Raw genomic sequence first — 10,557 nt, forward strand, 5'->3', positions numbered from 1 at the left:
CCATTCAGCACAGGCGACAAAGGTAGCTGCTACTCCCTGAAGGCACAACTGTTTTGCTTCTGACTGCGCCTGGCAGGGCAAGCCAACCCCTTGGGGAAGGCAGGTGGGAGATAGAAAATGCCCTTCAGTACCCCTCTCAGAACGACAGCCCACTGCCTCCCACATTTTATTTCGTTTGTGGCAAGCAGGACATTCCATATCCCAAAGAGACAGGAAAGCACACCCTTTTCCCAGCTCCTCTGCAGGAGTGACCAACCTGGCTGGACAGGGACCAGTCAGAAAAGAGCAAGACAAGCAAACATCCTGAGCCAAATCAAGGTGGGAGCAGTGTAAACTGCCAGGCCCCACCAACCCAAAGAAGGACAAGGGTGCTGTGAATTAGGGCCCGGAAATGCCCATTTGCTCTGCTCTGCCTTCTGTGCAACCAGGGCGGCCGGGGAGAGGGGGCAGGTTGGAAATGGTGGGTGGATGTTGGGGGCACAAAGCAGCTGCCTGAGCAAAGCATCAGTAGATGAGGTGAAAGGTCAGCCAGTACATGAGGAGGGGCTGCAGCCCAGCCACAGCCATGGTCAGGTACATGCGTACTTGGTTCTGGGTGTCCTGCCTCGGGACCCCTTTGGTTGCCTCGGACAGGATCTTCAGGCGCAGCGAACGGATCTGGGAGAGGGAGGATGGATGAAGGAAGCCCATTAGGAAAGGTCAGTGCAGGCAGGTGGCCAAAGACCCACAACAGCTGAGGGGAGGGCCACCCATCCACCCTGAACAAGAGCCCAGCACGGCAGCGCCTCCCTCTCACCGTAAAGACAAAGATGGTGACACAGCACCAGCTGAGCAGCATGTAATAACCAGGCTTCCCAAACACTAGCCCTGCCAAGAGGCCTGCAATCATGCTGGCAAGGATAAAAAGATGGGTCAACCCCATGAGCCATCCAGTTTCCCCCTACACCCCACCCCACCCCGCTCAGGATGCAAGGGTCCCAAGCTCCTCACCCCACATATTTGTAGCCTGAGAAGACGACCAGGTCGATGGGGGTCAGTGCAGTATGGACAGCCGCAAGGTAGAGGCCAAGCAGAACGGCCAGCACCTCCACGATGAGCCAGGCCAGGGCGGAGCTGGCCAGCAAGCCCAACAGGTCGGGGGAGAACCTGCAAGCAGCAGCAAGAGTGAGGAGGGGGCTCAGGGCAAGGGGAGGGGAACCCGGTTGGCTCAGGTGCCCCCACTGGCCTCACCGATTCTGCGTGCCCAGCGCCAGCCCAGCCACCAGCAGATAGGTGATGAAGGCCATGACTGCGGAGGAGGAAGAAGAGCAGGAGGAAGAGGAAGGGGGCGGCCCAGAAGCCCGGCCCACCGCTCCTCCCCACCTGCCCGGCTCTACCTGGGATGTAGAGGTCGGGGGCGTTGACGTCGAAGCGGGGCGCCACGGGGGGGTCCTGCTGGTAGCGCACCTGCCAGTCCTGTCGAGACAGACAGACGGACGGGGAGACGGGGGGGGTGGCGGAGGGGGCGGGGGGGGCCTCGCTCGCCCCCCGCCCTCCCGGCTCACCTGGTGCCCGAAGGGGAAGAGCAGCCGCGCCAGCTTCTGCCCCACGTAGCGCGTGTCCACCGCGAAGTAGCACTGCAGGCGGCGCACCGGCACCAGGCGCTCGGCCTGCGGGGAGAGGCGGGTCAGGCGGGTCAGGCGGGCGGCGCTCTGCACATGCTCGGCAGAGGCCCCTCCAGAGGCGCAGAGCCACTCACCAGCGCCCTCCCTCGCCAGGCCAGGTTGTTTCCATAGGCTGCCGCCAGGCTGAAAAGCGGCTCCCCCCGCGGGGGAAGCCCGCTCGGGTCCTCCGGGAGGCGCTGCGGGGCGGCGGGCAGGCGGCTGGCGGGCGGCGCTGCGAAGGGAAAGGCGGGGCGGCCTTCAGGCGGCGGGCCAGACCCCCCCTCACCCCCCCGGACCCCCCGACCCCTCCCCGGGCCCCCGCGACACCCACTGGCGCGCGCGGCCCCTCCCGCCGGCGGGCCCTCCATGGCTGGGCGCTGCTGTGGGCGGGGCGATGGGCGGCCCGGGAAGCGAGGCACGTGAGGCCACCGTTGCTCCGGACAGGCGCGCCGGTTGCCAAGAGACCGCCTGACGTCACCGAAGCCCCGCCCGCCTGGCCGTGGCAATGACGTTACCGCACAACCAGCCGTCCCGTCCGGAGCCTGTTTCAGTGGGGGAGGGAGGGCGAGGAGCGGAACGCGGAGTTGGCGGGAGGGTCGCCCGCTGCTCCGGGGTCTCTTCTGGGCCGCCCGAGAGGCTCGAGGGGAGGAAGCGGCCCAACGACCGCTCTGGGCTCCTGCTTTCTCTGACGGCTTTGCCTGCGGCGGCGGCTGCAAGCGGGGGCCACAAGCGAAGCGAGGCGTTCCAGCTTCGCTGAGGGAAGCCAAGGATGGCGAGTGCAACCAAGTGCGGGGTGGCCTCCCTCGCCAAAGACCTGGCTGGAAAGCAGGTTGTGGCCCCTAAAGGAGCTTCTTCCAGAGGGCAGAAGAGCCGCTTCTTGGTCCTGATAGCTGGCATGTTTTTATGGAAGGCACCCGGAGCGTCCCATCCCATCCCTGCAGGAAGGAATTGGATGGACATACATGATGGGAGTGGGGGGGAGCTCAAGTAACCTGGCACCCACCGCCTTGAAGGCTGCCTGGAAGTAAGCCATCAGCCAATACAGCTTGCAGAGGGTGGAGCACATTTTTTAAAAAATAATTATTTATTTATTTATTTTTTCTTTAAAAAAACAAGACAACACATACAGAACAAAAGCAATGGAAAAAAAACAACTTTCCTCAATTTCATCAGGCATGTCGTTTGGTTACAAGTTTTTGTGCAACAGTTTTTACAATTAAAAATAAAGTCACTGGTTATCCATTAAACCTAACTAAATATTTCATTGAGCATTATGTGTTCAGATTACCATTTTCTTTCATTTGTGACAGCCCTTATTTCCTTGAATCCATAATTATCTATTAGATAACAATAGGTCTTTATAGAATTATAATATCGCCTATCTCTAGAGAGTAAAAACAAAGATTAAAACAAAAGATTCCCATTAATTCATATTGCACATTTATACTTTCAGTTAACCATAATGTCATCAATCATCCACAACTCCAAATATAATTTTCCATTGTTAATTATCAATCCATATAGTCATTAAGTATTTCAATTCATATATGTATCCATTGTTCATTACATCATCATTAGTCCATTTAGTATAGGAGAAATCTTTATAGTATAGAATGATCACTACCTACAATTATACCTAGAAGTTCAAATCATCCCACTCTTATACATTAGGTTAATTATTGTTCTTCATATATCGTGTAAATAAGTACTCTATTTCATAATTAAAAAAAACTTTCAAAGCAGTAAATATAACTATTATTGCATAAGAAAATTTTATTTCCAGGTTTTTTATCTAACCATTGGTAAAACAAATCCCATACTCTATAAAGTTGTTCATCCTCTAGTTCTCTAATTTCAAATGTAAACTTACTCATTTCAGCACAATCTATTATTTTCCGAATAATTTCCTCCTGTGTTGGTAATTTCTCATTTTTCCAATTTTTGGCAAATACAATTCTAGCAGCTGTTAAAACATTTATAATCAGATATTTCAAGTCCTTGTTGTATGTTTCTGGTATTATTCCCAATAAAAAGAGTTCTGGTTTTAGGTCTATGTGTTTATGTATCATTTTCTCCAGCCACATGTGGATTTTAGTCCAGTATCTTTTAGCTTCAGTACAAGTCCACCACATGTGGTAAAATGTGCCTGGCGTCTGATGACATTTCCAGCATTTTCAGATTTATTCTTAGACATTCTTGCTATTCTCGTTGGGGATAAGTGCCACCTGTAAAACATCTTATACGAATTCTCTTTATATGCAGTTGACATTGTCATTTAAAGTTTTGAGTCCACAGTTTTTGCCATTTTTCTAAATCAATCCCATGCCCAAAGTTTTTCCCACAAGCTAACATAGTTTCTTTGACTTGTTCTTCCTGTAATTTCACCTCTAATAAATAGGCATAGAGTTTTTTAATTACTTTTTCATCGTTACCTGTTAAGATTGTATCTAGTTCAGTCATTTTATCATAAAAACCCTCCTTTTTTCGATCTTCATTGTATCTAGAATGTATTTGCACATATGAATACCAATTAATTTCAATACCTTCCTGTTTCAAGTCTTGTATAGATTTGAGTTCACCCTCTGTATTTAATAATTCAGCGTATCTAACTGTTTGTTCCTTTTTATATATTATTGAATATGAAAAAGCTTCAATGGTTGATATCCAGACTGGAATTTTTAAGTAATGCAACCTCTTAACCTTCTCCCAATTTAATAACAAAGCCTCTCTTATATAATGCCTTCTAAAATAACCATGTGCTTTAGTTCCCTTATACCATAAAAATGCATGCCATCCCAACAACAAGTCGTGACCCTCTGGTTCAAAAGCCTAACATTTCTTAACATTATCCATTCCTTGATCCACATCAGACTAGTTGCCTGATAATATAGCTCCCAGTCAGGTAAGCCCAACCCTCCTCTTGATTTGGCATCTTGCAGCACTTTGAGTTTTATTCTTGCTATTTTCCCCTGCCATATAAATTTCAACACCATTTTATTTAGATCTTCAAAATAGTCTTTCCCCAACCTAATTGGGATGGTCTGAAACAAGTATAGGATTCTGGGTAGAATGTTTATTTTAATTGTTGAGATTCTCCCAATCATTGATAGTTGAAGATTCTCCCATTGCACCAGATCTGTTGCAATTTGTTGCTTCAGTCTAAAATAATTATCTTCTTTAAGGGTACTGCATCTAGCTGTTAGAGAGATCCCCAAATATTTAACTTTATTTGTAATTTGCATTTCCAAAATTTCCACCAATTCTTCTTTTTGTTTTGATGGTATATTTTTTGTCAAAATCTTTGTTTTATCTTTATTTATTTTCAAGCCTGCAACTTTTCCATACTCCTTGATTTTTCCTATCAATTTAGGTGCAGATTCAAGTGGCTCCTCAAGAATGAAGACTAAGTCATCTGCGAATGCTTGCAACTTGTATTCTTCTTTTTTAATAGTCATTCCCTTTATTTCTTCCTCTTCTCTGATCCTTCTATTTAGAACTTCTAACGTAAAGACAAAAAGTAGCGGTGATAGTGGACAGCAAGGTGGAGCATATTATTGAGGCATGCCCATCACTGCTCATGGCTACTGAATTTTGGAACCAGCTGAAGAAGTTCCCCGGTGCTTTTCAAGGGAGCCTGTGCATCGCAGTAGTCAAGCCTAAGGAGACCAGAACACGAGTGACAGTCTGAAGGGCCCCCAGTCTAGGAAAGGCCTTCCTGGCTCCAACTGACCCAGAACGGGAAGAACCTCAGGTGGCACACCTGGGAAGGGGCGTGTGCTACCTCACGCAAGTCAAAGATGTTAGGTCCCCAGATATGGGTGATGGAAACACCTGCACTCGGCAGAGTCGAATCATTCCTCTCCATCCAAACCTACCTTAACCCTAACCCTGACACTGGGACAGAACCTTGCCACCCTGACGTGACTGGATCTCCTACTCTAGCCACGAATCAGGCTGCACTGCCCACTTGGGACTGGCAAGCTGCCTGGACTCTCGGCTCCTGCTTGAAGAAGGGGTGGCAGTTCTGGCCAGGAAGGTCTTCAGGCAGTCTTTACCTGCGGCATCTTGTGGGTGGACTGCTCAGAAGCTGCACTTAGCCCGTGTGCGGTGGCATAAGTAGTGACAAACAGGTGGCATCCCTGCTCCTGTTATGGATGCCGCTGCAGGTTCTGTCAAGCGCAATGAAGGGCCTAGGTATCAGCTGCAGCCACTGCCTATTCTGCACAGCCTCACAGGCTTTGCTTGTTTGATCCTTTCTTGCTGCCTCTCAAGATCTGTATGCCCCCCTCCTACTTTCAAGGAGCCTTAAATGCCTGGCAGTAAATAACTATACATTTTTTAATCATTTAATCATAGAGGCATAGACACAGAGTCATAGGCTCCTTTTCACCGGGTCTGCTGGAATTGGAGAACCAGTCCTTGTGGAACAAGCACCCAGGGCCTCACAGGTTGTTCTTGTACACGCTGACATGCGAACACTCTGGATAGGCCCACATGAAAGAGGAGAATGAATATTGGAAAATTAAAAATTTTTTTGAGGGATTTGCTTCACTTTTTGTACACTGAGAGCTTATGCACCAGAGACAAATTTCTTATGTGTCCAATCCCACTTGGCTGATAAAGAATTCTAATTCTTTTGCGCCCCACTCCGGCTGCTGTTGCGGGGGATAATTTTTCTTTGCCTGCTGACTCTTCCAGGTCCCTGTTCTCCCCAGGGTCCTCAGGCTTCCTTGTTAGCAAGCTTCTCACCAATTCCCCAGTTCCTGTTTTCAAGCAACTTGCTTCCTGCCTAGAGCACATCCACAGTCCTGAAAGGGAGGGGAATGCCTTCCTTCTGCTCCTCTTTTGTAACTCTCTCTCCCTCCCTCCTTCCCTCCCTCTCTCTCATATTCTGGGAGGTACCAAGGCCAAGACAGGACAGGAGAAGGGCAGCAGTGAAGTACAAGGGCTGTGGATCAGTAGTAGTACAGCCAGGTGCCAACTCCCCTTGCTTTTTCCAAAATCTGACCCTCCGGGGAGGGGGGGTGACCTCCAAGGGTTGGCCTTAACCGTTTAGCCTGCGAGGTGCCCAGGGCACGGACCCGATGCTGAGCGCCCGACCGACTCACCCGCTGGAAGGAGCGGAGTTGGTAGAACTCGCCTGGAAAGCGGCCGAGCCAGTATCCCCCCTGCCAGGTGCAACTCTTGGCAGTCCCGGCTCCGCCTGACGGGAGGGGCCTGGCCGCCGCCCAAGAGGCTGGTCGGCGGGGCGGACGCCACTTCGCTTCTGCCAGCCGCCGTCTTCTTCCGCTCCTATTGGCCGCCAGTGGCTCTGCGCTCTACCGAGGAAGCCATGAGGCGCGGTGCCGTGTTGGCGGCCTTCGCGCTGACCTACGCGGGCTACCTGCTGCTCGGGGCGCTGATCATCTCGGCCGTCGAGCGACCGTACGAGAGGCGGCTGCGAGCCGAGCTGCGGGATTTGAAGAGCGCCTTCCTACGCAGCAGCCCCTGCCTGTCCGAGACCAGGCTGGAGCGCTTCCTGGGCGCCGTCTTGAGCGCCGACCGCCACTCCGCCGCCCTCCTGCGCAACGGCTCGGCCGCCACGTCCAACTGGGATTTCGCTTCGGCCTTCTTCTTCGCCAGCACATTGATCACCACCGTGGGTGAGCCGAGGCGGGCTGCGCTTCTTCGGGGCCAGGCGGCCCTCTTCTGCCCTTTCCGCGGGGCACTCCGGGCGCAGGGGGCGGGGAACGGCCAGGCGGGGGCCTTGGAAGGAGGGGGCGCGCCTCGGGGGCCTAGCTCGGGGCGCCCTCCACCCCCAACGCTCGGGCCCGGCCTCTTTTTCGCGCTGGGCCGGGGTACCGCGTCTCCACCCTCCGAAACACGATCTTGCCGGAGAACTGCTGGCGCAGGTGAGCAGTCGGGCCGCTTCTTAATCTTCGGCTGCCGCTCTCTCGGTGCTACCGAGGGTCGAAAGAGCGCACCTTCAGACAGTGGCTGGCTCTGCCTCGGGGCGCATCTCTGCGGGGGCGCTTGGTCACGCTCGGTCCCTGCAGCCTGTTCTGACCCGAAGGGCGTGGACGGAGCTGCCAGGGTTAGCGGAGTAGCCGAAACTGCGTCTCCCCGCTAGGGCGTTCAGGCTCCACTGGTAGCAATCCCCTTTGTGCCTTGGCCGGTGGCAGCTGGCTCTTCTGGTGGAAGCTGCCTCTTCCGAGGGAGCGTCGGGTGGCTACTAAGCGGGCCCTCTCTTGCTCCTGGAAGGGCTCTGCTGCACACGGTCCAGGCGCCCTGCAAAACAGGGCCAACCCTGGTGCCCTTCTCAGTCAGCTCCATCTCTGGTGAGGGACGATTGCTTTGCTTTTTGTGCCAAAGGCAAGTAGTAAAATCTCAGGTTCCATTTTTTAAATGTAATAGCAAATACTTTCACACAGGAGAGTCCTGCAAAATTTTATTAGTGATAATTACATGAATATTGTACAACTGTCATGTAGAATGACTCTGAAGATAATTGTGACTACAGAACCCACAAAATGGCAAAAGAACAAAACAAGAGTGACCTTACCCTCTCCAGGTGATATGGGCAAGTGTTGGGCTCTGTCAGGTAGACTTGGCTTATGGGCAAAAGTGCCAGCATTAGTTTTAAAGAAGGGCCCTAGCCCCGAGCACTCCTGTCGCTTGGCACACAGATGGGGTAGCCCAAGCGTTTGGCCCCATGGAATTGAGCCACAAGTAAGCTGGCTAGTTTTTCCAGCCTAGCATCCCCAGTTGATGTGCAGCTTTGCCTTTAGGACAGAGAGGCCACTATCCCTCCCGTTTTAACCTAGAAGCCCCCAAGGCATGTTCGATATTAGGTGGTGCTGCCCCCGAGCCAGGGTTCCGTGCCCTCTGGCTTCTGCTGTGTCGCCAGCCCTGGGGCACTGGCATCTGCCATCCGCCTCTTTGCCCCATGTCACTTCTGGGTAGCCCTGCTCTGCCCAATACACACGATTGATATTTGTTCTTTTCAACAATAAAAAACCTTGAAGGTCCCAGCAGTGATCAAGCTACTATACTTCTAGCCCAAGCTCTCCGACTAAAGGCTAAAGCTGACACTCCCCCCTCCCCCCATCCGTCATGAAGTTCCCATGAATGTTCCGCTTCCCTTCAGAAGGGCAGAGGTCTGCCTGCCTCTCACCTTTCCTTCCTTCTGTCCCGCCAGCTGTGTGAGGATGCTGTCCAAATAAGAACTGGGCCCCGCAGCAGCTCATGCTGCAAAGGCACGAATAGTCCTCCCGTGGCCAGAAGTGGCTTAGCTTGTTTGCGGCCATGGTCAGTGGAGCCCGGTGCTGCTCAAGATGGAGCCTCGGCACAGCGACCACTGCCTCTAACACACACCCTTCCCTCCTCCCAGGCTATGGTTACACTACGCCCCTTTCTGACGCTGGCAAAGCCTTCTGCATCTTCTACGCGGTGGTGGGAGTCCCCTTCACCATGCTGGTGCTGACAGCTACCGTGCAGCGCCTTGTGGGCACCTTCACCTCTGGGCCATTGGAATACCTGGCTCTCCGCTGGGGCTCTGACCGCCGCATCCTGTCATGGGGGCACCTGTCGGTGCTGATGGGCCTGGTGTTGGTGACCTTCTTCTTAGTGCCTGCTGCCATCTTCAGTTCCCTGGAAGAATCCTGGAGCTTTCTGGATGCTTTCTACTTCTGCTTCATCTCCCTCTGCACCATCGGCCTGGGAGACTACGTCCCTGGGGAGCAGCCCGGGCAACGCCTTCGCCCTCTCTACAAGGTCTCTGTCACAGGTCAGTAGTGCTGTGCCCCGGGAAGTGGAAAGGCCAGCCCACCCAGAGCGCATCCAGGTGGAAGGCTGAGCCAGAGAAGTTAGCTTTGACGGGCACCCCAAGCCTGCCACCTCACGTGGGCAACCCATGATTTCCAGGTGGGCGAGGAGGAGGGAAGGGCCTGCCTGTCTGCCAGACCTGCTCCTGGCTCACTCTCCCCCCTCTCCTTCCAGTTTACCTGCTTCTGGGGCTCATGGCCATGCTGCTGATTCTCCAGACCTTCCACAAGCTGGCAGACCTGCACGGCCTCTCGGAGCTGGTCTTCCTGCCCCCGGAAGAAGCCCCTGAAGAGCACCAGAGTATCCTGGGGGAGCCCAGCCCTGCCTCTGAGCCAGGACAGAGGGAAACCTTGCCTGCACACCCCAGGCCAGGAGGCCCATCCCATTATTCCTCCATTAACAGATAATAGCAAGGAGCAGCAGGGCAAGAGCCGAGGTTAATCTACAAGGAAGACTGGCTGCTCCTCTCTCCTTCCTGACCAAGGAAATGAGGCTGCTGGCGGGTCCACTCCTGGGGTGGGCAGGGCAGGGAATCCAGCGACTCTCTGGCCAGGAGAGGAGAGCTTGGAGAGGCTTCTGGCTCTGCCTCCGGATGGGATGGCGAGGTTTAAAAAGCCCAGCGGAAAGGCTGGAGCTCCAGGGCCCTTTGTCCCTCCCCAGTGACACCTCCTCCTATCACTATTGTCAGCGCAACGTGGCCAAATAGCCTTGCTTCCAGCTGTGGTTTGAGCTGAGCTTTGCAAGCCAGGAGCTGCTGAGGCGGAAGGGGGGGGGGAGCAGAGGGGGTGTGGTTGTGCGCTTGAGACACCAAAGCCTCAAATGGAAAGTGGAAGTGAAGGGCCCCATCCAGGGTCCATTTCTCCAAAGGTTTTGCTACCGAGACTTCACATCAGAGGAGGCCAACTGCTGGGGTTTGCTCTTCGTGCTTATTTCTGAGTACTTGACTGCAGAAGCCCCTTCCCCTTCTGGCTGGTTGGACCCCAGAGCCACCCCGGACGACGCTTGGCCTGTGCTGCTGTTTCTACCCCACCCACCCACCCACCCCAGTTAGTGCAGCCAACTCTGCCCATCCCCACCAAACGCCTGTGCCCCAAAGGGAGGGAGGGCGGAT

General features: G+C 53.4%; 2 protein-coding genes and 1 long non-coding RNA gene across 3 annotated transcripts; 1 reads left to right on the forward strand and 2 right to left on the reverse strand.

Moving 5' to 3' along the window:
* Positions 1 to 6: 6 nt before the first annotated feature.
* LOC309396443 (protein YIF1B-B-like) lies at positions 7 to 2,071 on the reverse strand. Its single transcript, XM_081961590.1, is given in 8 exon segments — positions 7 to 657; positions 797 to 890; positions 991 to 1,146; positions 1,231 to 1,368; positions 1,370 to 1,455; positions 1,545 to 1,649; positions 1,739 to 1,875; positions 1,975 to 2,071. Coding segments are annotated over 8 exon segments (906 nt in total). The 5' UTR covers positions 2,012 to 2,071; the 3' UTR covers positions 7 to 504.
* Positions 2,072 to 5,967: 3,896 nt separating this feature from the next.
* LOC309397069 lies at positions 5,968 to 6,914 on the reverse strand. The gene is made up of 2 exons (XR_014176202.1): positions 6,784 to 6,914; positions 5,968 to 6,123 (listed from the first exon to the last, which is right to left on the reverse strand). It is a non-coding gene; the product is annotated as an uncharacterized lncRNA (long non-coding RNA).
* KCNK6 (potassium two pore domain channel subfamily K member 6) lies at positions 6,116 to 10,486 on the forward strand. The gene is made up of 3 exons (XM_081962778.1): positions 6,116 to 7,285; positions 9,013 to 9,408; positions 9,621 to 10,486. The coding sequence occupies exons 1-3, from the start codon at positions 6,976 to 6,978 to the stop codon at positions 9,851 to 9,853; spliced, it is 939 nt and encodes a 312-aa protein (XP_081818904.1). The 5' UTR covers positions 6,116 to 6,975; the 3' UTR covers positions 9,854 to 10,486.
* Positions 10,487 to 10,557: the final 71 nt, after the last annotated feature.

Source organism: Natrix helvetica (assembly GCF_964273705.1).
Source record: "Natrix helvetica genome assembly, chromosome: 9".
Taxonomy (NCBI): Eukaryota; Metazoa; Chordata; class Lepidosauria; order Squamata; family Natricidae; genus Natrix; species Natrix helvetica.